This window comes from Cinclus cinclus, chromosome 12 (assembly GCF_963662255.1).
Source record: "Cinclus cinclus chromosome 12, bCinCin1.1, whole genome shotgun sequence".
Classification (NCBI taxonomy): domain Eukaryota; kingdom Metazoa; phylum Chordata; class Aves; order Passeriformes; family Cinclidae; genus Cinclus; species Cinclus cinclus.
Window position 1 is genome coordinate 11,417,222 of NC_085057.1, and position 21,402 is coordinate 11,438,623.

General features: G+C 39.9%; 1 protein-coding gene across 1 annotated transcript in view; it reads left to right on the top strand.

Moving 5' to 3' along the window:
- Nucleotides 1-21,402, top strand: part of EEFSEC (eukaryotic elongation factor, selenocysteine-tRNA specific) — a 119,782-nt gene that overhangs the window by 75,492 nt on the left and 22,888 nt on the right. The window contains exon 6 of the mRNA XM_062500584.1: nucleotides 3,733-3,889. Coding sequence (XP_062356568.1) covers nucleotides 3,733-3,889 — 157 coding nt within the window. The remainder of the gene's footprint in view (nucleotides 1-3,732; nucleotides 3,890-21,402) is intronic.

Consider the following 21,402-nt stretch of genomic DNA (forward strand, 5'->3'; position numbering starts at 1 on the left):
TTTCTTTTACTTTTTTTCTAACGTACTTTTAAAGTTGAGAAAATGAGCTTTCCTTCATAGCAATTCTCTGCTACACTCATTTATTTTAATGCAAAGACTTATCCAGTTATTTTAGTTCCTGTTAGGACAGGCATTGTCTAGTTATTGTGTCTTTGTCAGGGATAAATTGATGATAGGCTCACCATAGGGCATGGATGGCATAGGATGGGGTGTGTAGTGTTTAGTGTGTGAGACAAAGACTCCGGGTCATAGAATTTTTATTCCAAACATCCAGTCAGGCAAGTCACTGATTGCTTACTATCTCAGCACCACTGAAATGGTTTTGTTTCTAATGGCCTGTAGAGATGCCCAAGGAATCATGGTGATACCTACAGAACCTACTGATTGTTTAAAGGAGGGATTTATTTTTTTTAACAAGTTAGGTTAAGAGCTGGCTGGATGGCTGGGTCCAGAGAGTGGTGGTGAATGGTGCTGGCATCCAGCACTGCTGCATCCAGCTGGCAGCCAGGCACTACTGGTGTCCCTCAGGGGTCTGTGCTGGGGCCAGTTCTGGGCAATATTTTTATTGATGACATGGATGAGGGCATTGAGTCTTTCATTAGTAAATTTGCAGATGACACTAAGCTGGGAACATATGTTGGTCTGCTGGAAGGCAGGAGGGCTCAGCAGAGAGACCTGGTATGGTTGGATGGATGGGCAGAGTCCAGTGGGTTGAGGTTGACTAAGTCCAAGTGCAGTGTCCTGCATTTTGGCCACAGTAACCCCCTGCAATGTTATAGGTTGGGGATGGTGTGGCTGGACAGTGCCCAGGCCGAAAGGGACCTGTGGGTACTGGTCAACAGTGACTGAACATGAGCCAGCAGTGTGTCCTGGTCTGTATCAGGAATGGTGTGGCCAGCAGGAGCAGGGAGGACATTCTTCCTCTGTACTTGGCACTGGTGAGGCCACATCCTGAGTGCTGTGTCCAGTTCTGTTTAGGAAGGACGTTGAGACACTTGAGAGCATCCAGAGGAGGCAATGAGGCTGGTGAGGGACTTGGAACTCAAACCCTCTGAGGAACGGCTGAGGGAGCTGGGGTTGTTCAGCCTGGAGAAAAGGAGACTCAGAGGTGACTTTATCACTCTGTAACTCCCTGAAAGGTGGCTGTGCTCAGGTGTGGGTTGGTCTCTTTCTCCAGGCAGCACTGACAGAACCAGAGGACACAGTCTTAAGCTGCACCAAGGGAAATTTAGGCTGGATGTTAGGAAAAGAATTTTTACTGAAATAGTGATAAAGTATTGGAATTGTCTTCTCCAGGGAGGTGTTGGAGTCACCATCCCTGGGTGTGTTTAAAAAAAAGATTGTATGTGGCACTTGGTGCCATGGTTTAGTTAAGATGTTAAAGCATGGGTTGGACTTGATCCTAGGGGTCTCTTCCAACCCAGTGATTGTGTGACCATTAGAGTGAGAACAACAGTGTAGCTGGAGTCCTTGGTTACTCTCCTTTACTGAATATACAAGAGCAAGACCCTAAAAAGCACCTTTCTTTATAAAAGATACAGGTTTTTAAATTCAAAGGTTGTAAGTGAGTGTGGCATAACTAAATGCTGATGGACTTTGTTTCCGTTCTAATACTCAATTAAAGGTTATCATTGCTGGTTTACTCTAAGGCACTTGATGCCTGTAATAGTTGATCACAGAAGTCACTGGAGTTTTTTCTGATAGCCTTTCTGGGGAGGCTCTAAACTCAAACATGCTAGCCTAGTATGATTGCTCATCCTGTACTTTTTAATTAAGTTAAAGATAACTTTGAAGTGCTCTTGGAAAAATAAAAGATGTTTCCAAAGATGTTGGCTTTTAAAGTTGGCTTCCTGTGCCATTTGAGGGATAACTGCAAAAATAATAGGTATATTAGAGATCCTCCCTGGAGAATGTTGTACCATTTGTATTTCAAACACAAGGAAAAGAAACACTAGCCAGCAGTGGACAAGAGGGATGAATATTTTGAAATTCTTGTTTTAGGAGTAAAAGATTTATAGGATGAAGTAACATTTTGATTTCTCCACCCGCTGCAGCTGGAAAAAAAATTAGGTTTGGAGAATATAAGTGCTTCTTCAGGTTGGAATTAACAGCTTCTTTTTCTTCTAGTCTTCTGTTTCAGACCCAAAGCAAGGCAAGTGTGCCTGAAAGCTTATCTCGCCCCTCTACCCCCTGCTATTATCAGGGGCTCTGGGAAAAGACATAATTCAGTTTTACATTTAAGCTAGGTTATTGCTGAGCAGTGATACTGCCATCAGCGGTTTACAAGCTATTTTGAAGCAGTGGGAGAGGACACACACACAAAAAAGTGTCATTTTGGGGAAAGATGAGTTTGGGCAGTGAATGTTACTGAGGTATCTCAGGGTTTCTGCCTACACCCTTGGCTGCACCCAGCCCAGGGCAGAGCTGCCTGTCCTGTTGTCATGTCCATGTGACAGATGCAAGAAGGGCTGTAGGTATTTCTCATCCTGCATCTGGTCTGGGAGAGGGAGAGGTCCTGCCAGTGCTCTCTAATACTGCACAGCCCTTTCAAGACTATTTATAGCTGAGCAGCAAGCTCTGTTTAAAATAAAACAAAAATGAAATTTCTGGTACTAGATTTACTACCATAGTGAGATTGGCATTAAAATGGGAGGCATACATATGTAACAAAATAATAACAATCCCAGGGATATGAGTCTGTATATGCATTACAGTTTATGGAGGAGACTTCAGGGAAGGACAGTTGCCGAATAAACTGGCAATATTTTGAGTTCATTTAAACTGGATAAAGGTGAGTGTTCAGAAATAATTGCAGTTTTTTACTGTTCTAAATCACTTGGTCTTTGCAACCCTTAAGTGTAGCTAAAAGTGGCTCCTGAGATATGAAGAAGAGCTGCAACTTTTTACCACAAAAAATAATCTTAGAAAGATTTAAGTAATATCCCTGTATTTATTCTGATAAATAAATGTTCTTTCCACATGTACAAGGTAGAGTAACTGCAGGCATTGGGTGTACAAAGATATTCACACCTACAGGATTAGGCTCACTTGACTGCACCTTATACTTTGTAATGCCTCAGGGAGGGTTGTTTATCTTGCCTTACCCACCAACCTCACTGCCTCTTGTTCCTGATATCTTAATTAAGAATTCAACTTGGAATGGTTCTTCCCTCTGGGTTACAAACCTTGAAATTAAAATTGGGTACAGTGGTCATAAGGCTCTTGGTTTTACAAATCAATATGTACGTAAAGGTGAGTATTTAAAAGGCTCTGTTTAGAAACTCTGTCATTTCTTTGGAGGTGTAGCTGTTGGAGTGCATGTCTGGAGCTAAGAGAATGTTTATGTAGGTGATAATGTACTTAGCTGTAGAATAAATAATGGAATAAACTTTTTGTCAGCGTAGGTACTTCAGTGACTTTGCAGAAAAGTTTTAAAGCAGAGAAGATGTTTTTAATTAATTGATCTTTACAGCGTGTTCTGATGTAGGTTATATTCTTCTTATATTTTGATAAGGGAGGTAGAAGCAGAAATGTGTTAATTCATAAAGTCTTGTTTTAGACACAAATTGCCTTAAACTCAGCCTTTTAGATGACTCACCCAGAGTTTTGCTCATTTGGGGGTAAATGGTTTGCCAGAGGTGGAGTGGTAGAAGTTGCCAAACTTAGCACATAACATGGATAATTTCTTGTCACTTTAGCTTGTAGAGTTATGAAACTATTTTTTTTTTGCAGGTGATAGATGATTACAGTGTGATTGGTCGTTCATTGTTTAAAAAAGAAACCAACATCCAGATTTTTGTGGGTCTGAAAGTGAAACTGTCTACAGGAGAAGATGGAATAATAGACAGTGGTTTTGGACAAAGTGGTAAATTTAAAATCCGAATTCCAGGTAGGTGCTTAGCAGTTAACAAATACTAATCTATATCAAGTGTAGAGGATCTTTACATATTGCAAGGTGAAATGCTACCAGTAATCTGCTGAAGTTCTGAAATCAGCTCATACCCAGTTGGAGCAGTGATCTGGTGGGGACTGTACCTCTTCGAATTTACATGATGGTGGCTGTGACTTAGGGTGAGACCAAATGGTCTGGGGGCACATCCCCTGTGTCAACAAACTGTGGTCTCAAAATGACTTCTTGCTAAGTGGCAGTAACACAGAAATCATGCTGTGCCCAGAGAGGTTTGTGGTAATCTCTCCCCTCTTAATGTATGTATGATTTGCACCAGAGCCCTTCTGAACAAATAAAAGAAAGCAAACCTGCAATCATTTTTACCTGTAGCTGCTTATTAAATATAGGATATTGGATGCAAGTTCCTTAAATTGGCTTTGTTCTGCATGTTATTACCTGACTTGCCTTCAAGCAAAACTGCATGATAAATGGGGTTTTGGACATCTTGAGAGTTTTTTTATTACTTGTGTCTCCTGGTTTTATAATATTATATATGACTGTATTTTTCATCCTTGCTGGATTACAGGAAGGATTTATGCCTCCTTAGGTTAGAGCATGGGAAATGATGTGTGCTAGAGTTTATAAGTGTCATTTAATGGGGTTTGTTTTCCTTCTTCTTTTAAGGCAGGAGAGTAGTTCTGAGCCTTTTCAAAAGGCAGTAATAGGTGTTACATTTAACTTAGATTGCAGGATGAGATTTTAAGGATACCAGGCAGTACTTCTGTATTTCTGTTTTGTCTTTAGCCCATTTGTCACTAGTTAATCCCCCATCCTCTTAGGGAGATGAACAAGATTACTTCTGTTAAACAAGTGGAGAAAAGATATTACAATGTTCCATGGCAGCAAACAGTCAACGTAGCAACTGATCTTCAGAGAAAGGTGAAGTTTCCAGATTCCTTGCAGAAGATGGACTATCTTTCCAATTAGAGTGTGATGCAGCTGCTCTAATTTTTCCCTTTGCAAGTTTCCTTTCTTTTTATTATTATTGTAGGATAAGAATTTCTGACTGTATAAAATATTTCATGTGTTCTATCCTAGCTGTACTTCTAGTTTTGTCCTGAAATGCTAGATTTTGCAAATACGTCTGAGAGCCTAATTAAGAAACACACATTTAAAGAATAAGTTTGCACCAGATATGTGTTTGCTTTTAGTTTTCTGGTATAGAAAAGATTGTAGGGATTCACTGAGGTACCTTTAGGTTGGTGATGAAATGATGCATAGATGACCTGAGAGCTGAAAAGCTGAAAATCAACATGGTGTCTTGTTTAAAAAAGTAATTGTGTAATGTTCTTAGTAACATTTCTCTCCTGGAGGCAAAAATCTGATGAACAAAAAGAACAGGAGGATGGCATTTACATTGCCATTTCTACTTTTTTGGATGGAGGAAATGGTTCTTCCTGGGACAGAGAAGAGCCTTATAAGGAGTCTCTGGCACCCTTGTGGATTTAAGCAGGAACTGTAATTGTGAACCAGCAGTTACATTAAGAAAATTGTGTATAGATCTAGATAATGGCATTTTGCTGTCTGTTGAGTTAGTGGGAAGAAATTATACCTTTTGCCATTATCCAGTCTTGGTTACACTCATCAGATGTTTAACAGCAGACCTTGAAACAGAGGACCCTTTATGGTTTGTTCTTTCAAAGAGAAGAATATGTAGCAGAATTTAATACCTCTCTAAGGTAGGCAGAATAATACAACTCAGTTTGCTTTGCTTTAGTCTGGGTCAAACTTGGGTGCTCTTGTTATCTGGAAAGAAAAGGCAGTAAGTTAAATCAAGTCAGGTCGAGGGTATCAAGGAATGGAAAAGAAGCACAGAATTTGAAAGAGCCTAAAAACCTGTCTCTTTAAAAAGTTCCAGAGATTTGTGTGTAGGGGGAGGGCCATTGCTGTGATACTGCTTGAGTCAACTGCAGTTCACATTCCTTTGTTAGATCAGTGTTGCTTTTTTTAATGTCTGCATCCTGTTTGTGGGTTGGGTTTTTTTTTTTTCATTTAACTGGTCAGACTCCTCTCTCCCTTACCCCCACCCCATTCTTCATCCTTGCCCCCTCTCATACAGTCTCTTATATGTCTTTTTGGGCAGACCTTTTTTTAATTTTTTCTGAAGTTATTTTTCTGTGATTCCTTCAGAAATGTATCAGGGAGTGGGAGGGAAGGGAGGGAAATGTCCAGGTTGAAAACTCCTTGTACTACCTCAGCCTGGCAGTCCATCTGTCCTCTCATATTTAAAACCAGTCAACCTCTAGAACTGAGTTAGCTTGTTCAGCTAGTTGACCTGATGATAGCTGGTGGCTGGTTTTAGAAACAAACCTCTCCATGGCAGTAAAATTCATGGAGATGTGTCAGATTTGTGTCTTGACTACTAATAGTCATAATAGACCATGGCACATCTTAGGGTGCTGCATGGCCCCACTGGTACCCAGAGCACCCATCCACATGAGCAGGTGTTGGGCTCCCCAAGTGTTCTTTTTTACTCACTTGGAAATGTCTTGTGCCTGCTATAGATCAGCCTGGCAGCATTGTCTTAGGTCATCTGTGGGCTGAAACTTGGCAGACCATGGCTGGGAAAGGTAGAAGGTGGATCTGTTTCTTACTCTGGCATTGCTTGCGTGCAGCAGTAAGTCAGATACTTCTCGCTGCTCTTCTGCCTTGTGAAATGGGGATAATTGCTATCTACTCTGGGAAAAAAAAATGAAATTCCTGATTTAGATTTGTCCCAGGCTTAGAGCATTAATATTTCTTGAAAAGACATAATTATCTTTCTTTAGAGTACAAAAAGCACATCTAGAGTACAGCATGCAATTGGAAGTTCCTCAGTTGCTGAAAGATGTCAGTATTTTGGAAGAAATTCAGGGAAGAGCAGCAAAAATGTTGGAGAGGCTGAAGGGATTGATTTATGAGGGAAGGAAGATGAAAAGAAATGCATGAAACTTGGCTAAATTATGTCTAAGTGGGAGATATTATTATCCACAAGTATTTGAAGAACATAACGGAGAAGAATCCCTTAGGGTGGTCCAAGGAGGTGGAAGAAAAGCTTAATAACATCAAATAAAGTGAAGTGTAACTTGGCTATTGAAAGATGTTATTTAGCAGAGATGTCTTGCACTGCCAAATCATCTTTGCAGAGGAAGTTGATGTATTTCAGTTGGACAATATTCATGTGTAGTTTGCCTCGATGTTTGCTGGTGAAGGGCAAAACAGGCAGGCAGTAGGATGGTGGGTGGAAGTACAATTCATTTTTCATTTCACTTCTGGTTTTGTGTCCAGGCATGCTTTTACTGCTTGAATGACAAGGTATAGCCTACTTTCTAGAATGTTTGCCGCAGCATCTGAAAGAAGAAAGAAGTATTTTGCTGGCAGATCTGCTGTTCTGTAGGCTCAGTTGTGGAGCTGTTTGTGCTTTAACTGAAGGTAAAGTTTCAAGGCCTGTTAATTAACAGGGTGACACTTCTTTCCAGATTGGTTGCATGATCAAATGCATTAAAAGGGGGCCATAATCTCTAAACTCACAACAGAGTTTTGCATAGTTTTAACAAGCTGCTTAAAAAGCAAATGGGCTTTGAAAGGCAATTTAAACTACACTGCTTTTAAAGTCATGCTTTGTATGGATGAGAGAGGGAGCTGCTGATGTCGCACTGCTTGCTGAGGTGGGTGATATGTGGCAGCTGTTTTAGTTGTAAGTGGAACACTGTAGGGTAAATGAGTGAAAAGTATTGTTCGAGAACAAGTTTGGGGAGGCAGGAACTGTATGTTTGTCTTATTCTAAAGATAAAAGCTAACAATGACAGTCTTTGGAAAATGCTCATTTCAACATACCTTGCACCAAGGCATGTTGTGCCAGTTGATAAGACGTTTAGAGGAAAGTTCAGCAAATCATTTGAATAGGGCTAATTGTGGATTTTATTTAGCTGTCTCTCACCCAAGAACTGACCCTGTAAAACTGTACTTGGTTTGCAAAATCACGATCTGTTGCTGTGTGTCTTGACATCTTCTAGAAGATTAACTTCAGATATGCCCATTTCTTTGGTTTTGACTCATTGCATTTTTCTTGTGCTTGATGATTGTAAAACATAGCAATTTTTTAAATCTAATTGGAGCATGTGTTATATCTGAGGCATGGTTCGCTTTCCTTTCTTTATAATTTCTAGTGAAGTGCTCATCCTTTCTGAGGCACTGCAATGTGTTTGACTGCCATTCTTCTCTGACTAAAAATTGCTGTACATGACTAAAAGAGTTACCTTATTTCTTAATGTGAAAGAAGCAGTGCATATCTAACACTCCTAAGAGCTGAACACATTTCTGGATTGAGTGACTTTCAATGTAATAAAAGACACTTTTCATAAAAAAGATAAAAATGAGAATATTGGAGTACAAGCTTTGTGGCTTTTCTGTTCTTTTTAGCCATATGGGGTAACAGGAGTTTTAAGTTTCTTAAAACGGGTGAAAACAAACTGGTTTATGACTTTGTCTTTTGTTGCCAGTAACTTTTTGCCTTGCACTTGAGAGAACAAGTCCGTTTCACCGTTTCCATTGCTTGTGGTGGTAAGAGGGATTGTGGGTGCCATCAAGTATGTTCTGAAATAACAGCACAGATCTTCTCCCTAACCTGGAACACACAGTACCTTTGGAATCCTGCAGTATTGGTATAACATGGCATAAAGTGGTCAGAATTCAGCAAACTGTCTTAGTCTTGAGAATTCCTTTTCTTTTTACATATGAAATTAAGGGTAGAAATGCAGAATATGTTTCCCCCTTGGCATATTGTGGATTTGGTGCATCTTTGGTGTTTTTGTATTTTGCCACTTTTTTCACTGGATGAGATCCCACACTGGCTTGCAAAGTACTTAATGACAGTGGGAGAGCCATGATGTAAGAGCTGTACATGAACAGCACTACTCTGCATGATTTCAATTCCAGTTAAAAACTGAGGGTTTAAAAGTGGAATTAAATTCTTTTTCAGTATTTTTTAGTGTTCCATTTAAACAAGGAAGTTGACTAGAGGTTAAATGGCATGAAGGAAATGAAAGTTCTGTGAAGATTGAAAAATGCAACAGTAAAATGATTCGTGTATCATATTGTCTTCTGTAACCTCCTCCTTAAGACCTGTCTTAATTGTATTCTTTTTTGATATTTGAGTTTTTTTTTCATTACTATTCAAGGCATACGTCGCTTTGTTCAGGTAGGTCTCAACACACCAACGTAGCTGGCATTTATGGAATATTACTTTCAGGGCTTTGGGTTTTTCTTAACAACTGTGGGAGACAAGCTTTAAATGGTTGACTGTAGTTAATGTCGTATTCCCAATTCTGTGATTTGGAGGGCACTCCTTACTGACATCAGTAGGAATGGGGCAGCCTGAACTTTCTCATTGCACTGAGAATAATTAAACATGCTGTCACTAATCAGCATACCTTTTTTGTGGGAGATCTTGACATTTGGAATTCTTTGCTTGTGTTGCATTAGAATAGGATAATCTTTTCTTAGGCCAAATGGAATTTAGGCACATTTAATGTCCTTGTTTTCCCAGCCTGGCTTCTGTTTTAATAAAGGAAAATAAAAAATTGTTGGCTGCTAGGGTCTGGTGGGTTGCCATCCCTGTCAGTATCAGGTGAAGCTGAGCAGGATTTCAGTCAAGAGGAAAAACAAAAGCCCAAGGGCAAAGAAATCTCTGTAGCTGTGTTTTATTTAAAAGCTGGAGATTAGCTCTGCTTGTTCTTTCACAGTCTCTTTTCCCTACCCTCTAAACCAAACAAAACCTAAAATCCTTAAGGGGTACTTCAGGAATAAATCTCCTTCTCTCCTTTTTGTGAAAGTTGGCTGGTATAGTATGGACAGAAGCTGAGAGAGGACTGTTGCCAGAGAGGCATCACTTCCTTATATGATCCCCTCTTGAGCAGATTAAACTTTAGTGATTTGGAAGTCCTGGTGTCCACATAGGAACTAGGAATTTGTACTCTATTGACACAAAAAGGTTGGCCTGAAGGAATAGAGCCTACCTTTTGAGTGGTGACATCATGTGATCCCATACTGACCTTTGAAGCTGAATAACCAGATTTATCGACCTTAAGAGTGCTCATGTGGAAATCAAAGTCAAAAATTTTGTATGTTCCTTCTGAATGAAAACAGAAGTCAAGGAAATGTTAACTTACTTAACTGCCTGCCTGCCTCGTTTATGATAGGATTGGGAGATCCTGATCTTGTCTGCAATGACAGAATTGCAGGATGGAATATCTGAACTGAGAGCTCTGAAGGGGGAATGTGTTGATAGTAAGATTGGTTTCACAGGCAGCAGGTCATTGCACACTGGAGCAGATGTTGTTCCCAGGGGAGGCTATGACTCTTCTTTGGATTGGAAGTTTCCACTGGAGTGTGGCTCCAGCAGGTTGTTTTTCTGGGATCAAGCAGACATGGACTACAGAATTATCAGGAATCAGGTGATGTGTGTATCATTTGAGTGTGTCAGAAAGAGTCCAGCTCCTGTATAAGGCCTTGTGTTGGGTGCAGTATGGGCTACACAGAGATCCTCTGGATAACTGAAAAGAGTGAGAGGGAACCTTTTATTTTGCTCCACTTTTCTGTTCTTATGCAAGGGGAGCTTAACGGAAGCGTCTTTAGTGCAGCAGAAGGAGCACTGGTGGTTCTGCACTACATGGTGTAACTGCAGTGCTTCTCTGCTGCAGATCACTTGACCCTCCCCTCGAGGGCAGGGCTGTTGGGTGGCCTTCTGGAAGAGTCCTATTGCTCTCTGACCAGTCCTGATGTGGCAGTAAAGGGCAGAGTGTACTGAACTCTTTTTGCTCCTGAGTAGCAAAGCACCTCACACTTGCACAAGTGTGAGCTCAGCCCCAAAACAAACTGCTTTCACTCTGGGCTTTGCTGCCGTTGGGTTTGTGTTTAATTTATTTCTACACGACTCAGTAGAGCATGTTTGTCTGAGCTTGCTGTTTGTATGTGGAAAGCAGTAAGGTTGCAGGTGCCGCCTCAGTCTATAAAGACAATTACCTTGAAAAGACAAGGTGGTGAAGTTAAGCATTTAGAGCTTCAGACATAAGAGAGTATCTTAATGCATCTCACAATGGAGAGCTAATTATGATACCAGGTATAATTAAGTGATTGCATTCCCCACACTGACACATGCAAGGAAAACTTTGCTGGTTTTGGTGATGCTTTGTAATTGACCTGTTGTCCTGTACTGAGGGATTTTTTTTTTTTTCCTCCTCAGTGAGTAATCAACTCCTTTATTTTTTGCATTTCACTGGAGTCCTGCTGTAAATATGAAATTAATTATATGTGCTATTTATGGAAAGAAATCCTATTAAGAAAATAAAAAGAATTCCAGCAGATGGGATTTGTTTGACCGTAGGGTATCCTGACTTCTCCAGATTCTACCACTTGGGAAAGAAAAGAAAAAAAAAAAAAAGCAAACCACAACCAAAAGAAATCCTACTTAGTAATCACTTGCATACATTTTCTTTTCTTAATATTTGCTTCCAATCTCCATTGAGCCTCCCTTCACTTTGACTAAGTTTTTGCTAATGCTCTCATCTCTGTCCTCTTTGCTTCTGTTCTTTATCTGCTACTGCATTCCCTGCCCATCTTTCTTCCCTGAAGTTGGATGCCAGTGACAGCTTGGTTTGCCCTCAGATATTTCTACCAGTGTTTTCAGGCTTCTGTAGGGATGTGCAAGGTAGAGGTGTTTTTTTTTCTGACCTGTGGCTGTTCTAGTGCTGCAATATTGTAAGCTCCTGAAAGGAAAAATCCAGTCTAGCTCTGTGCCTGAGATTGCCCTCTGCAGATGGAGGCCATTGGGAATTGAGCTGGCAAGATAGTCTGCTCCAAGTGCATTCTAATTAAGTTTCCTTTTTTGCTTCCAAGAACAGCAATTGCTCTACTAGTTATCCTGAAGTTAAGTTTCAAATCCCTGTTGCAAAATAGAAAGATGCTATAATAGAATTTATGTATCTTAATTTGAGGATAAAATCAGGATCTGATAGTGTTGGAAGAGCTTGGGAGGTGACTGTGGGTTTTTACAAGTATTTTTGAAACTGAACAGTTGTTGTTTCAGTTGGCAGTGACATTGGTAGTCAGCTATCCAAAGTACTCACCATAGTAAGCCCCCAAAGAATGATTTTCCTTTTATTAAAAAAAAAAAAACTGTAAAGATTGTTTCTTTTCTTAGATAAACTCAGGTCGTATATAAGATTCTCCTAAGCCACAAAAGCTAGATACATAAATTAAACAAACTGAGATTTGCACTCAGTTGCATGTTTTTAGGATCTGGGATTTCAAAAGAGGTGCACTTATCTTGAGATTTGTGGTAAAACTGAGAGCTGGAAATGCTGCTGTGTATAATAACCTTACTTCTGTGTAGAGTCTCTTGTGGTCACAAGTCTTTCCAGTTAATCCAGGCTTTGTTATTTTGGGGGAATGTAGTTATTGTGGAAAGTTGCATTCCCTGGGAGAAAATAAGCATCTTGCCCATTTAGGCCTGTTACTTTGCTGAATTTTGAATAATTGTAAGAGTAGCTCTAAGCTCCTGGGTCCTCTTGCCCAGTCCAGCTCTCTGGCAGGGCATGTTTGCAGAGGATGTGGCCAAACAGGCTGCTCCATTTGCCTGTATTTGTTCTGTGCTCATATTTGCCATCATATCACCATTAACTTACTTGGGCACCATTTCCAAATTATCTGTTACCTTTTGGCTCCATGCTGCTGTTACGTGAATTTCCCATTGGGCTGTCATGAGTCTTGCTTCACAGGTTTTGGAAATCCTTTGTTCAGTGGGGCTCCTTTACTTAAGATTACCTTTCTGAAGAAAAAAGGAGGAAAAAATCCAACATGTGGGTGGGAGGCAGAATTAAATATTCAAAATGAGGAACTGAGTGAGTTTATTTCCCCTATAAAAGCAATCCTACCCTCTTTCACACGTGATGATTCCATAAAGGCACAACAGCAGAATAGAACCATATTCAGGTTTTAAAATTTCTGCTGCATTTGTATTTTTGTATTTTTCACTTTAAGTGGAGATGCCTTCCACAGTCACTATAACCCAAATATCCTGTTCCTTACAGACCAAATTCTTCATCTAATTTTGGCTTCACTGGGTTTATGCTGCTGAAGTTGCAAACAATTTGGATTAGAACATGGTGTGGAACAACACGATTGCTCTTACTTCCATGAAATAGTACAGAAGTTTAGTGTACCACACATCCTGCAAACAAGAGCAGGATGCATGTGCTACCTACTGTCTGGTTTTTTGTTGTCCTTTTTAGGGATTTCATTTTGCAAATACACTACACGCTTGCTGTAATTTCAAATGTGAAAACATTTTTTTTTTTCTTGACTATAACTAAGTGGCTCTTATTCTATACAGTTTGGGCAACCTTAGAGCATCAATAAATAATAATTTGGTAATATCTTATATCTCCTAGAACAAATGGGAATATGTTTTGTTTTGTTGTTTTGGTTTTTTTTTTGTTTGTTTGTTTTTTTTTGGTAGGGTTTTTTTTTTTAATTATTTATTTAGTTCTTACATACTTGCCCTTTGCAAGTTTGGGATGCTTCCATGAGTGCCTTGGTAGAATGTAAAGAAGGAACAAAATACAGTTTCTTCTGAAGAGTTACCAAATGTCATCAAATTGTCTGTTGGTTTACTGCTGCTCAGTTAAGCATGGTCCTTATGGGAAGAAAGGGTCCTTTTTCTTGCTGAGGGCTTAGCTGATGTCAGTAGAGCTAATGTGAGGGATTCAGGTACATGACCAAACTGCCCCAGTGTGGTACTTTTTAAAGTGATCCTTAAATTCTCCATTGATAAGCAGGGGATATACACAACTTGTAATTGCTTCTTTCGATGTTTAAGGTGGAATTTTATTTTGAAGGGTTACATTTTTTGGTGAGAGATGACTGAAATATTCTCTTAGACAGGTGGACCAAGGGTTTCAGGATGAGCTGGTCAGGAGGAACTTGCTCTGTCCTATTTGTAGTGGGCAGCTTTCTCCAAGACCCCTCTTGTTTACGTAGAGAAAGGAAGTGGAAGCCGTGAATCCAGCTGTTGTGTTCCCAGGTCTGTAGTTTATTTATACACTACCAAAGAAGGAATTATTTCCTTCATCTTTATTTCTGCTTTCTTGTGTGCAAAAGGGGATGCTAGTTTTTGGATGTTACAGTTCTCACTCACAGCTTTGCAGTATTTGGGTGGAAAATACTTAGGTTACAAGCCTTTACATAGTTTTGATCTTAAGAGTCCACAAGGGTCACTCATGCATTCAGGTTGCCCCCTTGCCATGAAATTTCTCTCCCTTTCTGTAAACTGTTTGTGCTCGTTTACTGGATTTTGATCGTTCATCCCCTGGGCCTTTCACCTTCCCTTTCCACCAGTGTTTGTTCTGATAGTTTTTTGAAGTCTGAGTAAAAACATACACCATGGGGGCTTCCTGGAGACATAGAGCTTTGTGGTTTGCAAATTGTAGAGTATTTGAAGTATTGACTTGCAACAGTGGCCAGTGCACAGAGTATGAGAACTGTTGTGTGACAAGGACATTAACCTTGAGAGCCTGATCCATGTTTTGAGTTTGGGGACAAAAAAAAATAGTTGTTCTTAATAGTGTGCATTGATTTCAAGGAAGTCTCTGTAAAGCAGTCTTTGGTCTGTGTTTTCACAAAGGGATTTGAGTGTTTAATAAAGGATAGGAAATAACTGGAGCTTCAATAGACCTGTTTTCACAGGGGCAGCTCTGCTGTAACATTATTTTGTATAATGTTCTACATAAGCAACAAAAGCATTTCCTGCCTGTAGCTACAATATTACTGCATTTAAAAAAAATCTGCAAAAAATACTTAGTACGTGGAATAAAAGTTATAAAAGTAGAGAAGGGCATTATTCTGCTTAGAAGAGTCTTTCGTGTAATATCTGAAGTTGTAACTTCAATCCCAAGAACTCCATACTGCATGCTTTTGTGCTATGGGTTTTATTACAATATTTTTTTAAACCTCTGAGCCTTCAATTTCCCTCACTGTTTTTACCTCATCTTCCTCAGCTATTCCAAATTAGCAAATCAAGACAATTAGATCATTCAGAGAACCTCTTCTTTCCTGTTGCAACTAATGAGTTATCCAGCTCGATTTTTTTTTTTTTTTTTTAATGTTTTGTCCTAATAGATTTCTACTCTTCCCCTCCCCATTAAATTATTTCTGTTTGGCCATTTTCTTACTTCTGCAGCCTCTTCCTCTGATCTTTCCCACACACCCCAGAGCAGCCTCTGCTGCTTTTTAGGTTTGTTTTTTGTTTTTTTTTAAGGGATATATATGTGTGTGGGTGTATGTGTATATATATGTGTGTGTGTGTATATATGCAGAACCATGAACCAAGAAGATGCCATCCCTGTGATTACTGTGCCATCCCTTTGATTACTTTGTTATTCCATCCTAAACTGTGTTATTGTATGTAAATGAAGAACATGGTTTGTGTGGTGCAGGCTTTGCTGTGCACCTGAGGATTTTTAATTCAGTACAAGTTTGCTGCCAGGTCTGTATTTATTCCTCAGTGCATTTGTTTACCTTCTCAGTTTTCTGCCTGTGAAAGAATAACATTTTCTGTCCCTAATATAGCCAGTTGATGTATGGATGTGTTAGGCAAGAGACTGCCTGCTGAAGTATCAGCTCATCAGGTATGTAATATGTTGGTATTACAACATGAGTGCAGCCTGAAGAATATGCATTTGTTTTCTTTATGATTGCAATGAATTATCTCTTCAAGCTCCCACAATGGTAACACAGGCTGTGCCAAGCAGCATGTGCCAAGCATAAGAGAAAGAAGATGTTTTTTGAGGACTGAAAATGTGCTAAAGAATGCAAGTTCCTGCTGACAGGAGAGCAGGCTGTATATCATGAACTGGGGATTTTCTTTTCATGGCTCATTACAATTGATTGTTCTCACAAGTGCCTCCTCAGAAGATGTTCAAAGATTATAGTCCCTTTGGAGTTCATGTGGAAATTGATGCCTGCTTCCCCAGTCCCAGACTTTTTTCCCCTATTTTTTCTTATTTTCCTTGTTATGCTCTGGAGTGAGTAATTTGAGGACATAATGTAATTGGATTTAGTTGTGAGTTTTCTTTTTCTGTCTTGAAATTGTGCACATTCAGAGCAAGATTGACTTATTTAGTAAATCATCAGTGTTTTTATTTTTTACTTGAAGCGAAATTTAAGCTTGGTCTTACTGACCCAGACTCTCTGAGCTGCTCTTCCTTTTAAGAGAAGCTGAATATTTTAAAGAATGTTTTTCCATTGACCAAAGCCAAGTAGAAAGCTTTTTGGGGAAAATACTGAAATATGCATATAATTTAATATTTGACAGTTTATTCCTGTGAAAAATCAAATTAGTTTCTCACATCTATGAAAATACTACGACTTGACTATTTCTGTTCAGTTGATCATAGTGCAATTCACTAGTGTTTAATCCTAAATATGTGATTAGATTTCAGAGTAAATGTATGCTGGAGCAAAAGCAGGAGTGAGTCTCTTTTAGAACTTACTTAAAAGCACAGAAAAAGAAGTTTTATTTAGCATTTGGAAAAAATTATTGGTAGATTAACAACAGATTTTAAATGTCATTTCTCTGTTAAGATTTTGAGCTTTAATAAATACTGATTCTTCTAAGAAGACTATGCTGTAGAGTTTTGCAAATGAGTTTGGTTGAGTAATCTTATTTTCTCTAATTGTCATAAAGAAAGGATGGATTTGTAGCACACACAAATGATGGCTTTTTGGGTGGCTAAGAAATGAGAGGAATCTTGTAAACATGGGGAAGGGTCTATGTTACTCAGACTTTGAAGTTTCCTAGGTTTGCTTGCTGATTGTTGGGAATCTTCTGTTAAAGACCTGTTGATTGCCTCTGTATTTCAAGCTTTTACTCTTATATTAGATACTAGGTTTTGATTTCAGGACACTCATACATATGGATTACACATAGAATAAGTGGAAGCATGTTGTGGATTCCTCACTGCTTTCATTGAACCAGGAAAAGACCATCTGTAAGCAAATTGATGGAGGGTATTTCAGTCCACCCCTGCCGATTATTTCTAATTGAAGCTGTCTGAGCCAGTCTTAATACAATTTAGATATCGCCAGCCAGCAGGATTTTATTTATGGAACAGGGCCTGTTGAAACTTCCTCCGACCCTGGAGAAGCTGTGAATGGGAGAGAGCTGATCAAGCAGGCATGCCTGGCTAGCGTATGCATTTCTTTAATAAGGCAGGGATTGATGTCTTTTGCAGTTCAGGGGTTAGATAAACAGCAGTCCCTCGGTTCAAGGCTCTCCATGTTCGGTTGTTTGTTTATACGGATCTCAGAAGGTTAGCTTAGCCTTCTTGACATCCCCTGGGAGCTTTCCTGACCATGCTATAACCTTGTCTGCTCCAAAGCTGCTCAGGAGGTGTCGCATCGCCTTCTAGGAAACATACTGGCTGAGTGGAGTGCGCGGCTCGGACCTGGTCTCGAGGAAAGGTAGATGTAATCAGAGTGGTTGGAACACTGGGTCTGTCTTCAGGAACTCATAAATAAGTTGCATGTGTAGCATATGTAACTATGGTGCTCTCATTCTGAGACGTGATGTTTGCACACAGAGATGCCTACAAACGTGCAACTCAGGCTCTTACTGATAATAGTTCTGAGAAATCAGTGGCATACATGACTAATTTCACCAGAGCTTTGAGGCTGTCTTACTAATTTCTGCTTCTATTGACTTGACAGTGGCAGCCCATTAAATTGAATGGGATAAATCCCAAATAAGTAGCTATGTTAATTTTTTTTTAATTAAAAAAAATAGTGGTGGTTACGTGTTGAACAATACAGAGAGTTAAAACATGCATCTCATTAGTCTCATTTCCATAGCTGTTCTGTCCCAGTTTTCCTCTCCACAGAGGATGATGATGGTCACATGAGAAATGAGAAAGGAATGGTGCAAATACATCTGGGTCTTACTGCAGTGCTGTTCTGATGAGTAGAATTGTTCTGGAATTTGAGGATGACTTCGCTCAGGGTTAGAAGTGTGCTTTATCACATGTGGGACTGGCAGATTTTAAAATGTGACATGCTACGAATTTGGCTTAAATCCCAGAATTTGTTGAATTCATTTCTGTAGCCATGCAGACCTAAACAGATATTAATAAACTGGCTGCACACCTACAGCACAGCCTGTGAAATATCCTCTTGTACAGATAGGGAAACTGAGCACAAAACTGAGGGTTATTAATGGCCACTGGACTTTTTGAGAGAGCAGAGACCTGTATGGACCTTACCTGTGTTGTAGCCCCCAGTGTTGTTCTGGTTGACCTGCAATGTCTTTGTTTCCTTGGGATCAGTTTGTGCACTTCTAGAGCTTCTCAGGAAACCTGAACTTTGTCTGGTGTTCTCAAGTAGGACAATGCTCTTAAAGTATCCTGTCCTGTCAAAATCCATATGGATGGCATCCCAGCTGAAAGGTGTTCAGAGTGGAGGGGAGAGGTCACTTCCATGCTGGCTGAGGTTTCAAAGTGCCAAAATATGAACGTCTCATCGCGTTTAAATAATGTGTGGGGTCTTATTTAAATGTTGGGTTTTGTGTTTAATCAGTATTAATATGATAACAGGAATGTAGCAACTGAAGCGAACACAAAGAGATTATCTTCTTAGCCAAATGCATCCATTAGCTGGGAAATATAGGTTTCTATTAAATGAAGCGGGCAGATGGAGTATTGGAGGTGACTGAGAACAGGAGGAGGAGGGGGATAAGAGGTGAAAGTTGAGGTTTAGAAAATCTCTATAAAAATAAAAACAAACCATCCATCTTGATGGCTGGCGTTTTACCCTCCCGTTGCACTTTCAGGATGGTGCTCCGATTCCTATCAAGAACATTATGCTGAAATTTAATCTAACAGAGCACTTACTCCTTCCAAACTCTGGCTCAGCAACTGCTCCACGCTCCCAGAAGGAAGTGGCCAACAAAGCTTCAGATACAGGACAGTGTTGTGTCATCTTCAGGAAAGCTGCTACATTGAGATCCCAGGGGAAGACAGATTGGATCTTGTCCCTCTGGTTTGTTGGGGGTTTTTTGATTTTTTTGATTTTTTGTTAGAGGAGTGTGTTGGGGAAACAAAATCATGTTCCAGCATTTCAGAGCAGTTGTAAAGTAAATTATTCCTCTCTCTCTGTATGTATAGGAACCCTGATCTCATAACTGTTGTAACAATGTTTATAACCAGTGTTTGAAACCTAGGTTATAATAGTATAAATAATTTTAGATAATGCAGATAACAAGAAGAAAATAATATAATTAGAATTTTACAAGGTGGACAATTCACTAAGATAGATGGAGTAACACAATACATTAAAAAAAATAAATCTGTAACAGCACAAACATGACACTGGTGACAGGAAACATCTGCATTGCCAACCATCCCTGGGCTGGCCACAGCCTCACATCTGCAACAGCAGCCTGTGTGTGCTCCATTGTGTGAGTGCACATCAGATCCTGTGTTCTGCCACAGAGGTTTGAGTTATTTTCTTTGGGCAGTTTGTATTGGTTTTAAGTCTATAAGCATTTTACTTGAAATTGAAGAAACCATGTAGGATGGTGCTGCTTAGGAAGAGTGGACTAAGTGTGAACAAACTGTAGTTCATTTTTTATTTTTTTTTTTTTTTGAGAGCTGTTTTGAATTGGACCTAACTACTGTCATGGTAAATTCTGCATGCGAGCAATGAGAGTCTGGGTTGGCTGCAAACAATTTTTCATTGCTCGTTCTTATCTTTCATCCCATTTTGATTTTGCTGCCAGTGATTATTCCTCCCCTGGATTTTGAGGAATATGCTGAGCCTCCTCTGGCTAAACTTTGTGTGGAGTTTTAGATTTGGTGACGGTGGGGAACAGGAGAGGAAAAAATATGTGACAGGAGGGTGAAGCAGCATCACTCTTCTGTCTGGTGTTTCCCGGCTTCACACAGTTTTGTAAATGAATTTTATGTTTTTTTACTTAAATTCAGTCTTTTTCTGTGCATTTCTTCTGCTTGTTTTTTCTTTAAAGCCTTTAAGCATTAACAAAAATGGAACACATGGGAAGTCCAGAGTGGGCTTTTCTTGATCCTCTACACTTGGCCCACTGTCCATCTTTAAACCGGTGCCACATTAACAGTGACTGGTTCATTTGGGCAGCACAAACTAAATGTTATTAGGTCTCTGGATCCAAGAAAATTTTGGAAATTAAACTTTACAACTGGATTGGGTTTGTATTTTCCCATAGTCTGTGATGTTCCTTGTTCATATATACTGGGTTCTTTCCCCCCTTCCTCAATATGCAGCGAGTGACAGAAGGAGAAAAGCTCTCGGGGAAGGTGTTCCCAGCAGGGAGGTGTGTGCTTTGCTGGCTTCATGAGAGGGTGCAGGAGGTGCAGAGCCATTTTTCATGCTGTCCTGTCATTCCTGCTTGGGAACCTGACATATGGGCCTAACTTTCTTGCGTTGTTTTTTTTAGGAGGGAGGGAGGTGACTGAGCAGCTAGCCCCTTGACAGGGCAGTTTTAAAACATTCATAAAATTTTTATTGGGCTTGCCACCCTTATAGATAAATATTTTCTGAGTTTATGGGCTTATTTTAAGGATTGGAGTTTAATAGCAGCTTTGTAGCCCTATCTGTCCCCAAAATAGCCTTTTGGCAAGCCCCATCTCTGGAGGCTGCCATGCTTTTCTAGGTCTTTGGAGTTTCTTCATTATTAAATTATTACCCTTCTGCCTCCTTTCAGCTTTGTCTGACTAAATGTGACCAACTGCTAAATAAGTCTTTCCCCTGCCCCCAGCCTTGCTGAAAGCTGATGCTGTGTAGCCATATTTGGTCATCATGAAAGGAGAAAGATTGCAGTAGTTATAAATTAATTTCTTTTATTAAATTGGGTTTGTTAGACCTGTTTTATCAGTCTTTTCTTAATGCTGTGTGTGATTTTAAGATGGTACAGGCTGGTGGCATTTCAGACATGTACTGGCACTTTTCAGGCACTTTCTCAATGTGCTTCCACAAATATAAAAGCTTTGCAGCTCATCTCGGTGTTAAGTGGGGAAACCAGTGGGCTTGCAGCCAAGGCTGTACAAAGGAATTCTGTATGTAGCGCTTGGAGGAAGATGGAGCTGCAGTTTGAGCATCCCTGACATTTGATTTCACTGTGTGGTGTCCAAAGAGGATTCCTGGATTTCAGAATGGGCTTTTGCTCAGCACTGACTCAAGACAGCGTGTGCATTTTGGCTGCCCTGGGGGAGCCACGTGGGATTCCCATGTGTTTCAGCTCCTGAAAAGGGAATGCTTTTAGCACCTGGAGCACTACTATGTGTTATAGTTTTTTGTATCCCAGTACGGTTGCTGATCTCCCTTCTTTTCTTAAGGAAACAGTTGTAATACCTCGAAGGAAAGTGTGTGACTTCTTTTTTCATTTGCTCAGC